Source organism: Lepisma saccharinum, chromosome 5, assembly GCF_977018435.1.
Source record: "Lepisma saccharinum chromosome 5, izLepSacc3.1, whole genome shotgun sequence".
NCBI lineage: Eukaryota > Metazoa > Arthropoda > Insecta > Zygentoma > Lepismatidae > Lepisma > Lepisma saccharinum.
In genome coordinates this window covers 6991752-7014172 of record NC_139233.1, presented here as the reverse complement: position 1 = coordinate 7014172, position 22421 = coordinate 6991752, and the positions used below count along the sequence as shown (strand labels likewise).

The 22421-nt window shown below is 39.9% G+C and overlaps 1 protein-coding gene across 6 annotated transcripts in view; it reads right to left on the bottom strand.

Annotated features, from left to right (window-relative positions):
• LOC145987634 (uncharacterized) overlaps window positions 1–22421 on the bottom strand; it is a 529186-nt gene that overhangs the window by 312787 nt on the left and 193978 nt on the right. For all 6 annotated transcript variants that reach the window (XM_083122088.1, XM_083122085.1, XM_083122086.1 and 3 more), the window contains 5 exons: window positions 16120–16277; window positions 13128–13349; window positions 8120–8370; window positions 4707–4876; window positions 1651–1915 (listed from right to left, as the gene is read on the bottom strand). In XM_083122088.1, coding sequence (XP_082978214.1) covers window positions 1651–1915; window positions 4707–4876; window positions 8120–8370; window positions 13128–13349; window positions 16120–16277 — 1066 coding nt within the window. The remainder of the gene's footprint in view (window positions 1–1650; window positions 1916–4706; window positions 4877–8119; window positions 8371–13127; window positions 13350–16119; window positions 16278–22421) is intronic.

Here is a 22421-nt window from a genome sequence, read left to right as displayed (position 1 = left end):
GAAGGGATGGGGAAGGGTCAGTGTTGGCAGATTTTTAGCTGCGCTTTACGTCTCAGAGTGGTGGATGCCGCTGGTTTGTACACCTACACTGTGACGGGTAAGAGCAGCAGCAACAGCGGCAGCGAAAGGCATAGGTAATGTAGTGCGTATGCTTTCACGGAGACGACGTTTTTGCTTCACCAGCAGAGATTTTTTCAGTGACTACCAACTCTCGGATCTTCTTTTCCTCTTGGAAAGTGGGGCAGTCACAATGCCAGACTGGGTGCTCGCCTTTGCAGTTCACGCATGTGGAACCAGATGAGCATGGTTCTGTCCCATCATCGGGCTCACTGCACTTGCCACATATGGCAGTAGTGGCCTTGCAGGAAGACTGAGTGTGCCCAAAGTGCTGGTATTTGAAACACCGCATCGGGTTAGGGATGTACAGCCGGACATTCAGTCTTAAAAATCCAGCCCGTACCCTATCTGGGAGAGTGGTCGTTTGAAAAGTGAGAACAATTGAAGAAGTTGGTACAAGTTCTCCGGACTTTCGCGTCTTTATTCGCTGCACTGCCGGGACATGTTGATCTGATAGCTCCCCAAGGATTTCCTCCTCTGTGGCGTTCAACAGATCCCAGTGGCGAATGACACCTTTAAAACTATTCAGTTGACGGCGAGGTTCAACCTGATCAAGAAAGTCGCCCAAGGTCTTAAGCTTAAGAAGGTTGCTAGTCTGGCGATCTGTACTTGTCTGGATGAGGAGGCTTCCGTATCGTAGTTTTTTGATGTCGGGGACATCACTTCCAGCGGTATAGTCTACTTGCTTTTTTTTTAATAAGGAACAGTGACAGGTCCTTTAATGTTTTACCTCCATTTTTCTTTGTCTTCGTAGAATCATCGTTACTATCTGTCGATTCAACTATGCTTAATTACAAGATAACGTGGCACTGTCGTGACGTTACTTGTCTTTTCCAATAAATTAAGCGGGCTCGATGGCCGCGCTCGTTTTGGGGGTTTCCCCCCGTTTGAATTGTTTTTTAGAACCATAAATATATTGATTTTATAAGGAGGGTCCATAAATTGTCGCCTCGACATGCCCTCTATGCCGAGGAAGGCCTACCCCCAAAAGTGAAGGCTACTCGAGGACCAAACCGAAATCCCCGATGCCACGTTCGCGACTGCACCTACCCCTGCAGCCAACACTGTCCCATCGGCACGTGCAACTCACACCTTGGGATAGGTTTTTTTTTTATCGAGGTTGTCTCCTCTAGCAAGACCCTTAGTTATAGGGAGGTCAAAGATATGGAGATGAATGACGTGATGGAATGGTGAAAACGTGAGTTATGGATATGAAGGATGTATGAAATGAAAAGATGGTGATAATGGCCTCTCTACTAAGCCCCCCCGCCCCATCAAGGCAGTTCTACATGGAGGGGGATGACGAAAAATGATGTGTGAGAACTGTGTGATAAGTGAGACCCTGTGAAATTCTCCTTTACCGTGCTGCTAGCTCTGAAATCCACATGTGCATTCAAGAGCGCTCTTTCACAAATACGGCGAGTTGCCTAGACCAGACGTCAGCATTTTCCAGCACATTGGAAGTATTTACTTCAACAGAAACTGCACGTAACCAACTCATAGATAATGCCCGGATGATAGATGAGCACTAACCACATAACTCCGACGGTGGGATATGCTTCCACCCTCGCTATGAGCCTAATCTCCCCGTTCTCCTTGACGGCGCAGTCGTCCATCCCGTAGAGGAACTCGGGAGCCACGTATGCGCGGATTCCCTTGTCTACCACCAGGTGGCTCTTGCACGAGACTGAGCCATGGGCGTTCTTCGCGGTGATGGCGTAGGAGCCGGAATCCTCGCACAGGGTGTTGCTGATCTCCAGGGTGTGGAAGTTCTCGTCGCTCCAGAACGTGTGGCGATCTGCAAGTGGAAAAAACAATTCATGTTGCAAATACAAAAATCTGGTGAAAGAGCACTAGACCAAAAGGTGGCGTTCAGGCATGGGTGTCGGGAGAAATGTGTATCGTTCATTTCAAGTTACATTTTTATTATTAATACGTAAACCCTCGTTAACACAAACTCGCTTAAGACGAACACTCGGTTAACATGAACAAAATGTTGCTCCCGGCAAGGATGTATTATATCTTATAGAAAGATTTATAGGTTAACGCGAATTTGGGTTACCACGAATTACGAACTGTTTTTTGAGTCCGTTGCGTCATTAGATCTCATACAAAGTTTTTCATAATTTTTTTCTGTTTTTCACCTGCTAGGTATGTAAGAAATCGCTCAACAGTCTCTATCATCTTGTCAACAATCAACTTATACATTGTAACCAACAAATTCAGATCAACAATGTGTTCAAATGTGTTTTTCTATTCTTTAAAACAGAGCCAGTACGAGTAACATCAAGATTAAAACTTGGGTGCAATTGCTCGACAATCACAATCATAGCGTCAACAATGAGCTTATACGTATTAACCAACAAATTCAGTTGTGTGTTCAGATGTGTTTTTCTATTGTTTAAAACGTATAAGACTGAAACCCCAAGTAGGAGTGTGCTTGAAGCGATAAAAGCTATCACCCCATCCTGGAAATCTGTGTCATCACAACACATACAGAACTGTTTTTCACCAGAAAATGATCTGTGAGTACTTTTTTAAAACGTTAATTACTGTAGTAGTGTTTTCTATGATGATATACATAATACGTATTGTAAATGGTTAATGTGTAGAAAGAACTGTATTGCAACAATAAAATTTGAGTCCCCGGTTAGCACGATTTTTTTTTAACACGAACTCTTGATTTTTCGGTCCCTTGGGATTCGTGTTAACGAGTGTTTACTGTAGTAGAAATAAGGTTCAGTTGGTTGGTATTCGAACAGATAACGTAGTAAAGCCGTTAATTCGAAAGAAATGAGTTTAAATTCAGGAAACAGCTAAATTTTCAAATCTTACCACTTAGCTAAGCCAAAGAAAAAATTATTTCACAGTTTGCAATATTTAGCGTTTTGTTTGAGACGTCACAACATGAACACTATCACTAAAATTTAGGCCACACTTTTAAACCTTTTTCTTGAACGAGGCGTGTAAAAGTTTTTTAAAAAAAGCAATAACCACATCTTTCAGTACTCTGGGTAAAGAAAAGAAGTGCTGGATATTCACTCATCTGGTGAATAGAGTAGAGATAATAATAAACTTGTAATAACTTTGTTTTTATTAGTTTAATAATAATTATAACATAATTTATTATTATTATTATTTATTTCTGCTATTCAAATTTTATCAGCTTCCCTACTAAAATTTCTAGCGACGCACGTACGCTCAGTGTCTCCACACAGGAGATGAAGTTGAACCCACAGCACACAGTCCCCAGAAATTTTTGTTGGGGAGAGGGTGAGGCCGTTCATAATTCTTGATTAGAAATAGTAATAATTATAATTATGATAGTGGTCGTTATTGCACAATAATAACTATAAATTTTTTAAAATTAACCAATTTGATCCTAATTGTATTATTAGTGGACCCGTTCACCGGGAAAGAAAAACGCTGACGCCGGGCCGCTTGCCGCCGAGTCTAGTAGCGAATGTCTGGGATTGCTCTTAGAAGAGAGTCATCCACAATGTCCTAAAGCACTAATTCGGGGGTGATAAATTTTATTATATACACAGATTTGTATCTACAGTTACAGACAAACGAGCCACTCAAACATCAATTGCTAATTTGCTACTCAAGTGTCGAGATCACTGCATGTCCCTGTCTAATCCACATGAATGTCCCAAAACGTTGCGTTTGTTACCACCGTTAAAATAACGACTCAATTTTTTTTTGGTCAGAATTATACAGAACTTAATTAATCTTACGTAGATATTTCACTGATATCGAGTTCCGCACTCAAGTTTTATTCAGATACTCTATGTCTACGAGTCGCCACAACTAGCGGACTCTAACGGACATCAGGAGAAACTTTCGCCTCTCCCCGTTGAAGCAGTTCTGAACTGTTCCAAGAGATGGCGTTGCTCACTATCCGACAAAATTCATTAACACGAGAGCATATACGTACGTACAATAATAACACAACGGAGTACTTTTGAATAGTCATTCGCAATCACTGGCGTACACAAGGGGGGATCTGTTGGGGCTACAGCCCATCCTCTGGGGGAAAAAAAAACAATGTGATAAATGCAAGCTCCCCTTAAAAAAAAAGAACGATCACCATTTTTGACTTTGAACAGCTTTCAAAGCTAGGTTTAAAATGGTAAGAAATGTTTTATGTGTATCCTATTTCCCATCGAGCGCAGCCCTCCTCCGAAGAAAAATCCTGTCTACCCTGGTGATCCCAATATCTCAAATGTACCAATACATTTGTGAATTTACATGGAAAATAAAATTCACTATTCATATCCTATTTTCAGTTTTAGCCAAATATAACACAAACAAATCGAATCCTAAAGAAGAAAACCGTAAAACTGATCACTTGGTTTCGTCTGTCTTTCAAGCCACTGCTTATTCGACTTGTAAGTTTTAAGAAATGTTAATTTTCTAAACGTAATTACTGTTATTCTTAGAGCCATGATATACTAATAAAGTATTGAAAAAGCCTAAGAAATTCATGCTAACCGTAACCACTTAACGGTGAGTCAAATTTGGTTAGGAGCTCCTGAAATGCCCTGTATATAAAAATCTATTTTATACTGTTAGTAAAATCTTACCATCTTGCTCGAGATCTTCCCCGTCCTTCTTCCATGTCACTTCCGGTGTCGGGTATCCAATCACTTGGCACGTGAGTCTCACGGGGTACGTAAACTGAACCCTTCTGTCCCGGAGCCGCATTGTGAACTGCGGTGGGGAGTCTGTCAAGGGGCCGTCCTCCAAAATTCCTCTGTAATAATAATAATAATAATAATAATAATAATAATAATAAGTGCTGAGTATAATATAAAACCCAATACAGCTCAAACTCGAGTAAAAAAGTACAAATTTAGATTAATAAAGTGTGACTAACATATTTTACATTGTTATAGTTTTAAGCAAGATATTCTACCACTAATTGTAATTATTGTTTTTTTGTTATTTCATGCTGAACACATCTGTGTTCCACCACCACGTCCACTTTCTACAATTAATGCACAACAGATCATTTTTTAAATTATCTATAAGAGTTTTTATCAGATCACTACCATTTTTATTAATTACTGAATGAGGGAATTGTGTCTAGTGATATGTTTGGGAACCTTGTAAATAATAGCAATCATCAATCTTTGAAGAGCGCATATTATGTGCAAGTAACACATATTTTGTTACTCCTTCTTAAGCACAATGTTTGTAGTTTAAGTGATTCTAGGGATGTGCCGAAGCCGATTACAGATGTATGAAAATCGGCAGAAATTGAGATATCGGCATCGGTATCGGAATCGGCAAAAATCCGATATTTAAAAGCGGTACAGATTATACTAGAGTTTTTACCTTCTAATAAGTTTTATATTCTATTTTTGTAAGATTTATTGAAAATTTGGTTATGATTCGTCATCATTGTAGAGTTTTTGTAATAAAATTATTGCAAACTCATTCAGAGGATCAACCTAACTATAAATCGGAAAAAAAACGGAACATTGCTGATCCAGGATCTGCTGTTGTATTGGAAATTCAAAAATGAATATTAAAACCTGAAGCAAGTCCTGAGAAAATACTTGGGCATAACTGCTGCATCAGTATTCAGTGATTGAGTGTTCAGTGTTGCTTCCAAATCTCGTGTTTCTGAAGTTGAATCTGGCAGAACAGGAATTCATTTTGCATTTCAAAGAACTGCTTGTGTACTAATGTTTAATCTCTTGAGAATCCATGTTCTTCTTAAAGGTTCACATAACATTTTGTAGATGCAAATGTACCGTGCGTCCATTTCGATCTGCAGCCGAGAGATCGGGAGAAACGTGGCGGGCGGCGCTGACGGAGATGCCGACATTTGAGGCCTGTAATGCCCGCTTATTTTTGTGGACATCTTGCAAAACGAGCACTAACCTGTGTTATAACACGCAAAAGTTCTTCTGTAATTCTTCCAAGTTCCACCCTTATATACACAAATAAATACGCTTTAGAAATTATATTAAGAGCCACAGATAATACTCTGTAAAACATTTTAATCATAGTTTTGACCAGTAACGTCCTGCTTAAGTTTATATCCTTGAAAGAGTTTTGTGTCGATGGGGATCGTTTGGAGGTTTCGAATGTGCAACACTGTATCAAGATTACGCTGCAGACGAACCGTTAAAAGCTAATGGTGTTCGTGAGCTTCCTTGCAATCCGAAATCTCCTAGCTCAAGTTTTTTGTTCCTTCGCGACTACAGAGCTGTGAATATAGTGGCAGGCAGATGTAAACCAAGAGCGTGTTAATTTCGTACTGTGCGTAAGAGTGTTATTCTTGGTTACTTGCCGTTACTTGTTTGTGTTATTGCAGTGTGTATGTGTGTTGTGTCAGTCAGACGATTGGAATGCCAGCCGCAAGGTTCACGTTAGAACAAATAATTTTTATGTATGACACTTACGTGAAAACAGACTCGTGTCGAGACGTGTGTAGGTGGACATCACTTTGAACAACTCTTATAACACAGGTTAGTGCTAGTTTTGCAATATTTATATAAATGTCTGCATATGTCCATAAAAATATGCGGGCATTACAGGCCGCAAATGTCGGCACCTCCGTCAGCGCCGCCCGCCACGTTTCTCCCGATCTCTCGGCTGCAGATCGAAATGGACGCACGGTACATTCCCATCTCTTGAGAATATATATGTATATACATATGATATGCAATAGAAATGTACATAGCAAATTTATTTTTGTCATGCTGAAAATAACCTCCCATTTCTGTTTAATAATCTTATGTATCGGAATCGGTTAAATATCGGCATCTGTATCGGTTCCAAAAATTATCGGTGAGTACATCGGCATCGGTAAATCTTCAGCTTCGTCACATCCCTAAGTGATTCCAACAATTTTGAGTCTCACAATGCACAATAATCTGATAAATAACTTCTAAATTTATTCTATTTTTTTCTGTATGGCATTTAGATGCCGAGCTTCATAATTCACTGTCATATTCAATAGATGTATATTTGTGAAATAAAAAACATGAAATTTGTAATCTGTTAAAATATATAAAACCTAGTTCCTTTTTAGTTTACTTGTGTCACGTGGCTAGTCGGCCAAACACAATCACTAATGCGATATGGATTATTTCATGAAAGCGACGACAGATGGCAGTGCGCAAAAGAACGGAAAAGAAAACTGATAGTTGAAATTAGAGTACGAGAAGGATGAATATGTATTAAAAGAAATGAGAAATAGATAAAGGCAGATTATAAAAGTGCACCTAAGGGGCGTAGCACAAGTGGCGCCCAACGTGTGTTAATCAAATAATACCTTCCGAAAATGATTGGAATGATAATTATAATAATATATTGCAGATTAGAGTACTTCAGCGAGAGTTTTTCGCTCGAGCGTCTAATCGTTTGCAAGAACGACGCTAGATAGCATACGGAATCGAGAGCTTCTCACTCGCCATGACGTCACGAGCGAATAACGCTCGACCAGGCAAGACGAGCAGCATACACTCGAAACCCTGCAGTACACGTATGTACTGTCATTTGTGTGTGATAGTGTGTCCTCAAATATGGATCATGAAGTGAAGACGTAGTGAAATTGAAACTGTTAAAAGTTATTTTATTCTATCGTACCAATACCCAGTAATGTATGAAAATGAAATAGATGCTTGTGGGCTGAAACTGCCAGGCCAGATATTATACATACGATTATTGTCAGAAAATGATATTCCCTTCATGGACGTCCGCAGATTATTTTCCAGGAAACAAAGTTATTTTTTCCGGGGGGGGGCAAAGGTGACATATTTCCCCATAATAGTGATGCCCCCTCAAAAACACTCCTTCAGTCCGAAATTATCACGTTCCTTCAACGTCCTTATAATAATGTGACTGAAATGAAATTATGTGTGAAATATATACTTTTTTTGGTGGACATCCATATTCCATGGGGGCGATTTCATTGTAAACGCTCGAGCGTGGGGGATATTCGACCGAGTACGGGTGAGCCAAAGTCCCATACAGTACTCACCTCTTGAGGTTCCTGTCAGCCTCCCATATCTTGGGGTCCGAGACGATGAGCAGTCGTGCAAAGGTCGAGACGCGTCCAACCTTGTTCGTAGCTTCGCACATGTACCGCCCCTCGTCACTGTCCTGCAGGTCTTCGATGACAAGACAGCATCGGGACCCGTCGAACGTCTTTGAAAACCTCGGGTACTGAGCAATGTCTATCGGTGTTCCATCTCTGTGCCACACGACTTCCGGTACAGGGTCACCTCGGACCTGGAATGAGAATAATAATCTTTTGTGTCACAGTTCAAGGTCAACCTCGGTCTCCTCACCCAAGGTTAATTCATTCCCCCTCCTTGCAAGCAGCGATTCTCACTTGATTGGCGTGTCTATTCTTGACCAATTTTGATTGATTGAATTTTATAGTGTGGGTACATCAGCACAAGGTCTATTTTTGTCCATCATGCAATACTGGGATAAGTCCCTTAAATTTAGGACAGGCCCCTTTTAAGAAAATGAAATATGTTAAAAACTTCCTTACTCAATGTTTAAAACTAATTCATTCAGAGGGTTATCCTGGCTGTGGGTCCAGGTGGCTTGCAAGGAGCAGTTAAAGGATGACACTATTAGATTCGTTAGTGGTGAAAGGGCTGGTTCAATAAGCAAGTTCATAACCCTTCCTTACAGTGTAATGGACAATATTTAATTGCAAGAGCTGCTGCAGAAGAACTTGATGACTCCACTACATCAACTGTCTCCTCTTCACCTCGGCACCTCTCGCTACTTCTTCCTCAACTAAACCATCCATAGTAACCCAAGTTTATTCCAGATTAACTAACTATGCACGGGACTGTTTTGTTTCCTCGTGTGATTTTCTCAGAACCTTCATTCACGGCGCTAGGACTAGTCGAAACTGCAAGCAGAGTCCCTGTGGCATCAAGATCCAATGGCTTATGGAAGCCACTTCTATGAATATTACAGTAATAATTTCTAAATTAGCAAGACTAGCCCACACACTTTACAAGAACGCCGCAATTACCAGGAACAATTATGCTGTTATGTAGAAGTTCAACCAGACCAGGGATGTCAACACTGATCCGATGAGGACACATCCAAATACAGATAAATAAAGAGAACCAGATGAAGAAAGAGACTAAGTGACAGAAACAGAGAAAGAGAGATAAGAAGATAGAGAAACAGCAACATAGAGATAAGAGAAAAGTGAAACAGCTGCAAGGATAACGGAGGGAAAGTAAAAGATAATGGAAGAGAGTATTTCAGATATAGGACGATAGAGAAACAACTGAAAGGAAGATACAGAGAAAGATACAGGAAAACTGAGGAAGACAGAAACAACTGAAAGTATAAGAGAGATAAAAAAAACAGATAAGAAAACAGAAAGAAGGATAGAGAAAGAAACAGAAAAACTGGGAAGGGAGAATAAGGCAATAACAGAAAATACCTGATGAAGTGGAGGTGGGGAGCCCAGTCCCAATGGGAACTGGACCTAAGGCATAGGCGTAGCTAGAACTTTATATTTGGGTGTGCACAAAGAAAAAAAATGAGGTCTTGTACCTTGCTTTTTAATAGCATATTTTGCAACACAATCACTTGGCTCTTTAACTGCACTGACGTTTGTAAAGGAATATAAATTCACTAAATTAAAGTGTTGAAAATTTCTGAATATATGTAGTAGAAAAAATCAAATTGCATAGAAATTACACACACACACGAAATGTTCATAAATGTTACATATACATCAAGATATACGTCATCTATAACAAGAGACGTCTGTCAAAAGGTACAATGTTCTTAAACTCATCAATAACTTCATTTACATCAATAGACTAAGCTTTTTCCTGTTCCACAAATACCAAGAGCAGGGCTTCCAATCTATCCTGCTTCTGAGTTGCTCTTAATTTAGTTTTAACTTGGGTAAGCTTGGAGAAAGCTCTCTCACACAGGTGCAGCTTGTGACAGGTATACAGAGTAGAATGCAGTAAATATCTTCTTTGTCCAATGACATAAAAAAATCGAAAAACTATAGACACTCATTTCATCAGCGATGATGCACACGTTTGTACCAAGTAATGACATTTTCAACTTCTTACAAACTGCCGCTTATTTTCTCTCTTATTGAAATATCTGTCTTTAATTATCTTTGAAAAAGCAGCCCATTAGGGTGTGCCTAGGAACACCCGGCACACCCCGTAGCTACGCCTATGACCTAAGGTCTGGGCCACGGTTGTCATCAACGATTCCTATCCTGTCTCTGTGACTGTTAGTGCTAAGTGAGAATCTTTCACCACTGTCCTAACAACTTTTGAAGTGCCATAAATTGAATGCACAGAAAGGTGACAACGTGCAAGTGTCATTTTTCTGTTAAAGATTTGAGTTGAAATGCCCATTGTTAATAAACACACAGAATTCAAGAAACATAGTAACAACTCCCTCTTTGTAGATATTCATGCCCTTGGAGTCACTGCGGAATGGGCAATAACAATCAGGAAGAGCTTACTTAATTTCAATTGGAAATAGTTTCTCTCTACAACACAGATGGCAGCAGTGGTAGTAAGATACGCAACGAGGTAAGCTATTGTCGAGAAGACTTACACGAAAAGGACAGGTCGACACGTTGCTATTGATGGACCATATTAACGTGACGTCACTGAGCAATATTTGAGTCCAAACAAACTTACCACATGTGTTTCACCATGCGATAGCATTGGAAAATCTAACTCAAGGGGCAACTTTTCTAGGGCTGGGAAGTTTATGAAAAATCTTTTTTCTTTTCTGGGGCTTGAAAAAAGTCAGTTTCCCATAAGTTAGAAACAGAAATCATTGATTTTACTTTGCATTTTTCGGTATTTTTTGGCTTTTAGGTCATTTTTCAGAATTTTTGGCGTTCTTTATTGAATTTTTCCTCATTGTTGAAGTTTATTTTTATTCTCACCCCTGTTGTTTCGTGAATTTTAAATGCATTTGCTAGCATAATTTATGTATTTAAATTTCCTGACATGGTCTTTTTAGCAAGTTCGACATTAATCGAAAATACGGTCAATGGAAATGCACAATATTATTTTTAACAACTTTCGGCAATGGATTAAAGCTGCGGTTCTTGAACTTTCCTCGACCGCGGACCCCCTTCAGATGTCACTCGCCCTCGCGGACTCCCAAGCATTAACTCAAAGTTAATTTGCATCATGCATATTTATTTCTAGTGTTTCATCATTGATTTTCACCACTTAAGGAAGGCAGAGGGTGTCGCGCACACCCAGAGGTCCGCGGACCACAGTTGAAGAACCGTTGGATTAAAGAATTAATTTGTAGTATATTTATTTTTCCACCAGCGTTTAAAATACTTTGTGTGAAGCCTACTTTGAGGTTCCGTTGCTGGGCACTTTAATGCATTAATCTTGGGTTTTGGTCACAATATATTAAAAAAATACCGGGTGTCCCAGAAGTCTTTCCCTGATTACAAACTTTATTCATATCCGCTATATGCAATGTAGAGATGTGAAAGTGGTGCCAAAATTTTGGAAAACTAACCAAGTTTATTTGTTGCAGGTTTCACTAATGTGGCTGTAGTGTAGCAGTGTCAGTGATGTACTGTACATTTGAAAGTTCCTCTGTACTGTTAATGGTGACCGGGTCTCGTGAAACCAGAGGACATGCTGAGCTTTTTTCCTGATTCGTGAACATTTCTGGTTTTCTGGGCACTGACACTGCTACACTACAGCCACGTTACTCAAACCTGCAACCAAAAAAACTAGGTTAGTTTTCCAACATTTTGGCACCACTTTCACATCTCTACCTTGCATATAGCGGATATGAATAAAGTTTGTAATTAGGGAAAGACTTCTGGGACACCCTGTATAATCTGATGTACGCGAAACACAACTGTATTTTCAGTTGCTGACCGACTACCGTATCGTGCAAGGCCCACTCTGAAAAGAGGAGCATGACTTACACAGAAAAAACCTTGACGTAAAAATAAAGAAAACTACGAGGGGAAGTCAAAAGTTATCTACACTTTTGCCACAACTTTTCTTAGGTTGGTCACACTGCTTACAGCACTTGTGTGCTATAAGGTTGTACTTTTGTGGTCATGTGGCCGAGGTTTGATCTTAATCGCTCCATTTTTCTTTATTTTGTTACAGACTGAACTTGGCCGCTCCACTGGCAGTGTGCACCAAGGAAGAACAGCGATTCGATTTCTCTGGTCTGAAGATGTGTCAGGTACTGGAATTCATCACAGCCTTTCAGTACAATACAGGGACAGAGCTTTACAACGTAGAATTGTGTATAAGTTGATCGAGAGGTTTAAAAGTGGCTGGAGAAGCGTGAAACACGAAGCGTAGGATGTCCATCAACCTCCACCACTGATGGGAAGATTCAACAAACTTGAGAGATGATTCTGATGAACCGATGCTCACCCATCATCCAAAGAGATTATTCTGACATCATCAGATGTACTGAAAGCCTGCGATGAATTTCAGCCCCTGACACACTTTCAGACCAGAGAAATCGGATCACTGTTCTTCCTTGGTGCACACTGCCAGTGGAGCGACCATGTTCAATCTGTAACAAAAGAAAGAAAAATGGAGCCATTAAGATCAAACCTCGGCCACATGACCACAAAGGTACAACCTTATAGCACACAAGCGCTGAAGGCAGTGTGGCTAACCTGAGAAAAGTTGTGGCAAAAGTGTAGATAATTTTTGACTTGCCCTCGTATATTAGCACTTAATTGTCCGCCCCCTTTTGCTTCAGTACTTTAAAAACCACTAAACAGGGGGTTTTGTCTAATGATTCAACTACTCTTGTAATTCAAGAAAAAATAAAGCTCTCATTTTAAGAACGAAAATTATTTTTCATCAATTTCCGAGCCGTAATTATGACAGGAATAGTGGAACAAAATTATGTGTATTGAACATCAATTTAAAGATGTCTGCTTGTGATGTCACCACTAACATGGCCCTTTCGACATTTGTTGCTTGTAACTTGGATGCGAAATCTCCCTTGCTCACCTGGCACTCCAACTTGATGGTCATTCCGCGCAGAGCCTTCAGCTGACCAGGCAGTATCCTGATGAACTCGGGCAGCTCCACCTTCCGTCCCACCACCACAGGGACAGATGTCGCCACCGGTTCTCCCCAGCCATAGCGGTTCCTCGGGGTCACTCGGAACAGGTACTCCCTCTCGGATTTCAGGTTGAAGGCGTCGTAGCTGTTGATGGGCGTCACGCCAAGCTGCAAAAACAGATACAGGGTGTTTCAAAATAAAGTTAACATGTTACGCACCGAAAAGTGACACTAGTCCAAATGTAGCTATTGTGGGTGAATACTAAGCAGTAAGGATGGTACCGAGAAATGTTTCGTCTAGGTCTCGCAATCTTGTCAAAATCGATACGAGACCGAGACATAGTGTTCGAGACTTTGGTGTGGTATTTCAAAACTTTACCCCAATCAAATTTACTTTACTATATGACTCTTTCAGACTTAGCAAGCTTTAGTTTGAGTTTTTGTTTTTTAAGTCCACTTTATGCACAGAAAGGCTAATCGGGACTGGACCTACAGTTTAAAGTGGGACCTGAACCACTGTGCAATGTGCCTCCACCGGGTATCGAACCCAGGACTTCTTGATTACAAGGCGACGACGCTACCACTCCGCTATCTGGGAGGCCCAGATATCTTCATGATTATTAAGAGATAAATAATAAAGTACGCAAGCAGCACGTCACCTTACACGCTTCCATAGCGAATAGAAGCCATTAAGATTGACTGATTGAGTTGGTTTATATTACTTCGCCTTTTATGCCACTTTTGGCTAATTTGCGAAGATGGGGATGAGCGATGATGTGATGAAATCGATGAATGGACATTCACAAATATCTATGCCCAGCCCGGGATTCGAACCCGGGACCCCTGACGCTAACCATTCCGGCACGGAGGCCGGCGGTAAGAAGAAGCCATTAAGATAAACGACAGTTCTTAACACTTACTTTCATTACATCTCGATTCGACGCTACAATTTCTAGAACGAAATTTTATTCCGAATGTATGCAACTGCGCCGCACAACTTCACAGTTATCAATGCTGGACTAACTTCGCAATTACGATAAACCGATTATACGACATCTATCAATATAGTTAACTACATCACTAGTATGTCCGATTAAGTTTCGCGATAAAGGAAATTTAATTTGTATTAAATTTTCAAACTTGTTTACCAAGTCTGGAACACGACTAGTCTCGTCTCGTTTGCACCTGCTTAGCCTGTAATCCGCCTCTAATGCTACGGTAGAACACACATACTTGGACTCTGTCACATGAAAAAAGTGTAATGTGTGTAGTTTGAATTCTGGGCACTAGATGGCAGTGGTTTAACTTTTCTGTTTTTGGTAAACTAGTTACTTGTTTCACAGAGTAATGTTACAAGTTATTTCAGTAGAAAATGTTATTATTACTTGTTTAATAACTCAATCAAAGTATAGTTTCAACACTGTTCCGTAGCATGTTGCTTGGTGGAAAGAAAATACAAAGATTCCTATGATAACGAAAGGTTTCCCTTTTAAAAACAAAACTCTATAAAGACCAACAGAAATAACACACCTCGGAATTTGACTACACTTTATATTTCTTAACCGATTATTTCCGCATTAAGTTAAAATTTGTACAACTTTTATCTGTACCAGTATACTCTGAATACAAGTGTTTAAAGCCCAAGAATTAACTTATTGCCGAACAGGTGTGAATATGCAGAAATTTCAGCGAGAAATGTACACTCGACAGGACTAGAACCTGGGTCTCTGATATACCGTGTCGTTCTATTTTCTTTTCTTTGTGTGTGTTGGCCAAATCTACGGCGATAAGTGGATTCTAATAGCAAATTTTCAATAGCAGCTTCTATCACCGCCGTAGAGTTATGCAACCCACATTATGCCTTGCAGGGAAGCGTTTGTTTCAGGATGTAGGAGTTCCATTTTTATTGCACGTGACTGTACATTGTACAGTGGTTCGGATTTCACTTTAAAGGTCCAGTCCTGATTAGTTTATTTTATCTAGAAAAATCTGCACATTGTATTTCCAATGTTACATCTTGAATGTTTACAGTATATGCTGTGCCCCTCCCAAGATACAATTCAAGATCCGCCTACGCATAGAGGGACCAACTGGAAAAAAAAGTGCCTGCATAAATTAATATTCTCCATGATCCATGTTTTGAAATGCAAAAAAAATGTTTGGCATAGATCTTTTAGTTTTGGAGATACCGACAGATAACGTTAGTATCGATAATCTCATTTAACGGCCAGACAGACAAGTTAATTCATGTTGGATTGTCATAGAAGCACACATTTTTGGTAAATAAAAAACAAAATTCCGGGTTCAAAATCGGTAAATAAAATGCAATTTTAGTGTTACAGCGGTGAAAAAAACGGATCAAAGCAGTATATAAATGACGTTTTGGTTTTAAAATTATGAACATAATCCAAAATTTGATTTAAAGGCTGCACTTACATATTACACAAGATAAATACATCCCTTCTAGGAGCACATTTATTTAGTTACCAGAGCATTAAGTTTAATTCTGTATAAAGCGGTCCATTCTTGCTTCACAAATATTCACAGCAGAATTAATCAATTTTCCGTGAATTGCATAACATTTATTCAAACTTCAAAAAGTGTGGCGTCTGTTAATCAACTCTAAATTTCGTGTTAATTTCGCATATTGCCGTTCATTTCGGATCATTTCGTGACAAAATAAGGTAGGAAAATGCAACTCACACCTTTCAGAAACATGAAAAATTAACATTTACAATGTGTTATTTCACATTTTATGTTTTCGTCAAAGACGAAATATGCATGCCCCTATGTACTGAATGATTGTTTGGAACATCTATCAGTTCACCAAGTTTTGCCTTTGTAGCCCTTCAAGTCGTTGAGATATTGATGGTCGACAGGTGCGGAAGGTATATTTTTTCAGCTCTTGTCGTATAATACGATAAAGAAAATTACCAACCTCTGTCCACTGGGCCCCTTCTCCAACCAGCCACGCCTCCACCCTATAGGCCATGACGGTTGCCGCACCGCGGTGATCTGGCTTGGGCCATGTGAGGGCCACCCAGTTGCGACCACTGTCTGTGGCCACCGGCTCCCCTCCAATGGGCCCAGGAACATCTGAAATTAGAATAAAACATACATCAATGGGAATATAATGGTTTTCGTCATTATCGATAAAAGTGAAGACATTCGCAATCTCATAAATCCAAGTAATATACAGGGTGTGTCATAATACAGTAAGCAACTTCAAGAGTTTATTTTGACTTAACTTTATGATTGATTGACCGGTCCTGTCTTTATTAAGAAGTTTACCACAAGTCCACATCATGAGGTTATACCGAAGGCTAGCTTTGGCCTTTCTTTGGAAGCAGTGTTCCTAGCAAGGATAGCAGGAACAAGGCATCCTAGAGCCGAAATAAGTGGAAATAAATAAAAATGTGCATTTCCCTTCAACAATGTGTCCAACTACCACAGTTTGTTGCCACATTTAATAGGAGGAGGCTGGCTTTTCCAAAAGTTGAGTAAATACATGTAAAAAAAAGGAATTTTAAGATCGAAAATGGTATTGTTTGGTATTGTTTCAAAATCCCTAAAACAAGAAAAAAAGAAACCATTCCCACTCTCCCAGCACATTTTTCTCTACTCGAATACGGCAGTTTTATGAGATAGCCAAAGTTGGTTGGTTGATTTGGTGTTTTAAGTCAACTTTATGCACAGTAAGGCTAATTGGGACTGGACCTACAGTTTAAAGTGGGATCCGAACCACTATGTGCCTCCACCGGGTATCGAACCCGGGACCCCTTGATTACAAGGCGACGACGCTAACACTGCGCCATCGGGGAGGCCGAGATAGCCAAGGTTTTGAACCCAGGATACACCCTTGATTGTCAGAGATGTAAGCAAACCACACGAATATCAACTTTCATGCTACAGAAGAAATTATAAACAGGTGTAAGTTTCCGAATTACCATGACGACAGGGATCTCGGGTCCGGTCTGGATATGGTGTGTTCTTTGTGAATGTTTCCTCATGAATTCCATCATATCATCACACATCCTCATCGTCGCGATTAAACAGAAGTAGCAGAAAGCGGCATAGAAACATAGCAAAGATAGTGTTCTGTTGCAATGAAAGTACCGGCAATTAAAATGCGACATCTACCGGGTGGCCAGAATTAAAGTTACATAACTCAGAGCCCTCTCTAGCCTGTTTGAGGCCTCGTAGAACTCTGAAATTTGGTGAATCCACTATGCAGACCACGGAGAAGAGGATGGCGATAAAAATAGTTCAATTTTCCGCCACCAGGTTTAAATGTGGCGCTGTACTTCCATGATGGGTTGTACCTGAGTTATTAATTAGAAAGACATTTGTTAGTGGCTGGAAGTTGCGAGAAAACAATCTCTCGTTTATTGCAAGATTGCAAAGTAAAGTCAAATCCATAACCAATTGGAGCCGTTTACGTCATTATTACAATCCATCATGGAAATACAGCGCCACATTTCAACCTGGTGGCGGAAAATTGAACTATTTTTTTATCGCCATCCTCTTCCCCATAGTCTGCATAGTGGACAGGCCCGTCAGGGGGGCTTTGCCCCTCTGTGAAAAATACAGAACACATTCCTACTTGAAATTCTCAAAAATCTTTACAATTATATCATGTGTTACTCTAGCAACATAACAAAGACACTTATTGATTTTGTGATTTATTAGGGTGTATGGGATTCCGTATAATGTCGTATCATGATGGGGGAGGAGGGAAATTCCCTTCCAGATTCAGACTTCGGAAAATGATTTCGCAATTTTCAGTATCTAGAACAGTTGTGACATTTTGAGTAGTCTTGTATTAAATGTGCCTAAAGGTGTCGGATGTTTTTCTTGGATGTGTTGATGTGAAATTGGAACTGCTTAAATTTTTGTTTCCCAAGTCTACCTTTTGGCAATAGTGATTCATGTGGTAGAGAGAGGGAGTGGATATTTGATATTGGTTACTTATCGTTGCTTTTCTGCCACTTCTAGCTAATCGCAACAATGAGCGATGACGTGAAATTGATGAAGACACACTCATAAACAGTGCCCCAACCACAGGGGGCATTGTCCCCCCCCCCCGACCTTATACGGAAGTCCATTCTAGGGGAAGCAAACACTGAAGTAAAAAAACAAGACTACGAGAATCTAAGAAAAGCAAGACAATTGGATACTCATGATGGAATTAGTTTTTACGCGTTCCTTGCATTTTCTTCCAGACGGCCAAGGGCACTTGCCCCCCTCCAATTCAAATTTTATACAAATAAAAATACATTTCGTAAAATTATCTTGCTCGCTTCGCTCGCATTCTCTGCTATTCTTATAGTTCAACTTCAGAGCCATAGCTATGGGGCGGCGGGAGTCGGCCCTGGGAGCCAAACGATCTATAGTAAAAAAAAATGTTAAAGAGAATGCCATGGCGCCTCGTCAAGTTATTTGCGTCCTATTAAAACAATTTCTTTCTATGAAACTTAATATAAAATATTAATGATGACAATGTAATCCAAGAAGTCATTGATCAATCAAGGGATTCCTATTTGTTTGTGAGGTGTCAATACATGTATTTCAACTATATTATAATAAAATTCACACAATATTTTGCAAAATGGTTAACGTCACCAGTAGGCAAACATTGTCTGTAGTGATGCAAGACTCTCCCCTTTGAAGGAAATAGAGTCCGTGGTGGACTAAGGGACCCATGCTTTAATGTTTTAGCAAGTACAAAAAATGTATTACAAATTTTTACACAATTCATCACAGTGTAGATAATATGTAACCATTATTATTTAATTACAGTAATTCGATTTTTCTTGCATAAAACAACACAATGGTGTTGTTGGATTCGCGATAGATTCCTTTGTGAGTAAAAATCTTGCATACTGGAAACTAGAGGGAATAATTATGAAGCATGATTTAATAAAGGGCTCCCTTAATCAGTTTTGCAGAGAGGCCCAAAGCTGTTGGTACATATTAATCGTCTATTAACATTATCGACCTGTAAATATCAAGTAGATACAGTCCCTATTAGCCTACCTAGGTGTTTATGTTAAACTTTATATTCTTTGCAGTGGCGTGTCCAGGATTTTCGAAAGGGAGGTGTTATGTCTACATTTCTAAGTAGTCAGTCCTCATTTTGCCATATTTTCCTACCTTTGACGTTCTTTAAAATATTATCGAAATATTGCTATTTGATGTTGCTCGAAGTGTTCGTTGCAGTTTCAAGATATCATCCCTTTTCTGTTACTTATATATTTTTGGGGAGGGGGAAGTGCCTCTGTGTACTCTGCTATATCTGCCAATGCGACACAATATATTAAGAAATTGCCCCCTCTAGGATTGACTTCGCCCCCCCCCCCTACAAAGAATTCCTGGCTACGGGTCTGATAGTGGATTCACCAAATTTCAGAGTTCTACGATACCTCAAAGAGGCTACAGTGGGCTCTAAGTTGGGTAACTTTAATTCTGGCCACCCGGTATATGCTCATATTCTGGCTTCCCTGTAATGCGTAACGTTGGTTGCATAACTGCAAGGCTATTCAGCCAAGTTCAATAGCAACTTTTCAACAGAAAGTTCTTCGACCGTCGTAGAGCTAGACAACACACATAACTCATATTAGGGATGCAGTTATTTCAAGATCTACTACTATTGTCTTCTCGAACATCACGACAGATAGTTCCAATAAACAAGCAACAAATAGAAACCATAACCAACAATTAACCGAGGTTAGGCATTTCGAGTGCGGGATGGAAACACTACTCAGAGATGGCGCTAGCGTACAGCGTCTGTTATTGTTACATCATTCATGCGGGAGCGAGTCGGCAGGGCGGACGGCCAACCGACGCTGCTGGCCGGAATCTGAGGTGCTATGATTTCTCTCGCGGAAGTGACGACAGGTTTCGATGACGTAGAACGGCGGGCGGACTGACGGAAATATCTGAACCAGTGAACGGATCGGAATCTATTTTCGGAGCTGCTCTCTCCCGATAAGGAGGTAACAAGTGTCTGTTTGGAGGATTCAAGGCCCTCCGACTGCGTGCCTCCGTCTCCGATCCTCTGACTCTTTCTATTCCTGGTGATTTCACGTCGCCTTTCTGCATCTCTCGCTTGATCGCGACGATTTGGATGCGATGAAATATATATTTCATCGCAATGGGATCAGGCATTATATTTCGTGGGGGAGGGGGGGATCAGAACCAAGCGTCTCGGCAATAATAATATAAATGTTTAAATTAAAACGTTGATAAAATTTATAGCTGTATTCACAATAATATGTAAATGAATTGTCACTGTATGTTATTATTACATGAATAGTCAAAAAGACGGCATGAGAATAGCACGTATCTAGTTTACGTGTAGTTAAGATCGTTAAAATCAGGCATGGAAATTAATGTAAAAACATATATAAAAATACATAAAAATATAAAAGATTTATTGAACTAAATCCAACTGACGAAAAAGTTACTGATTAATATTTTATCCCTATTATTACCAGTAGTAGTGAGCATAAATCTTCATTGGTACTTTCTTCAAAGCGGAATGATCCCAATATAATCCTTGCCTTGGTGTAGGTTTGGTGAAATAAATAACCCACCGATTATACAACAAATGATAAACAAGTATTTTCATAATTTAATTTTAGTACTTGGCAAGTCTTTCGGGGGGGGTGTACATACGTCCTTGGATTGGACCATCGCACACCTAAAAAAAGGGGGGGTAGGGTCCCTGGAATCGTAACGCGACGCAAACTACTCCGTCACGAAGGTTGTCTTCTGTTACTGTGTTTACTTGTTTGATGTCGCAAACACATGTGATTGTGTTGTGTGTCTACCTTCTGTTTCATTGCCTGTTTACTTTCATGTTCTTTTAATGACCGGCAGAAAAAGCTGACGGGTTGGAAATGTGTTTATAAATAAAACAATTAATGTAATGCAAAGTTTAATAATCAAAATGGCTACAAAAATAATTGCCATTTTCAGTACTTACATTAATTTTTCTTTGTTTTGAAAATTGTGTCCGACAAATGATGACCTCCATTCCTTACCCATTCACGTAGCATTGCCTTTAAGTTGGACGTCGCCCTCACGAGAATTTCATTCGGAATTGCCGCTATTTCGTTGCGAATAGCTAACTTGAAATCACCAAATGTGTGAGGTCTTTCAACATACACTTTTTGAAGCCAATGAGCACTCCCCCCACTCCGCCATTGAAAGACCTCACACGACAATCCAATTATGTCAAAAGTTTTGAATATTTGAACCATTTGAACAAGAACTGGTGATCTGAAGTTAGCTATTCGCAACGAAATAGTGGCAATTCCGAATGAAATGCTCGTGTGGGCGACGTCCAACTTAAAAGCAAGGCTACGTGAATGTGTAAGGAATGGAGGTCATCATTTGTCGGACACAATTTTCAAAATAAAGAAAAATTAATTTAAGCACTGAAAATGGCAATTATTTTTGTAGCCATTCTGATTATTAAACCTTACATTACATTAATTGTTTTATTTATAAACACATTTCAAAACCATTCAGCTTTTTCTGCCGGTCCCGTACATACGTCCGCCACAATATGTCCGTACTTCACAACAAGGAAAAACAGTATCTTAAACTCTCGAGTTAATAGCGTAGCATGTGCGTATGGGACGTTGACTAGAGACACCTACCGAAACGTTCTGAACCACATTATATGCCAGACAATTATGTTTCACGCGATAATACTTCACGAAGCAAACTAATATTTTTTTTCATTAACCGTGTTTTAATGTAAAGCTACAGCAACTTTCTAATTCGATATATAAACTGATTTCACTGATTTGATTAAGCAAGTATTATGTCTCGTGTACTCCATAAACCTGCCACCTAGCGGGGTGTTCGCAATGAGAGACTTTTTATTGTACAACAATCCGCAACAATACGTTTCTCGTGACTGGCGTGAAGGCTGCCATGAATATACTGGCGTGGCAGTTTAAAATTTAAAAAACACCAAAGAAGCTTTCGTGCGACTATAGCTTGATTTCCTTGGTACCTCTCGGTAGAGAACGGCCAACTACAAATTCTCCGCGGTGGTCGAAGACCTGGCAACTGTTTCTGCCCTTCAAGACCTTGGCAAAAATGCACTCTCCAGTTGTTGCCCTGGAGTGTGTCCAGGGCAAAAGATGAAGGTGAGGCACACTGCATTCACACGCTCAAGGTGAGAGTTATTTTGCAGATGGCCTCTTCAATCAACAAAACCTAGGA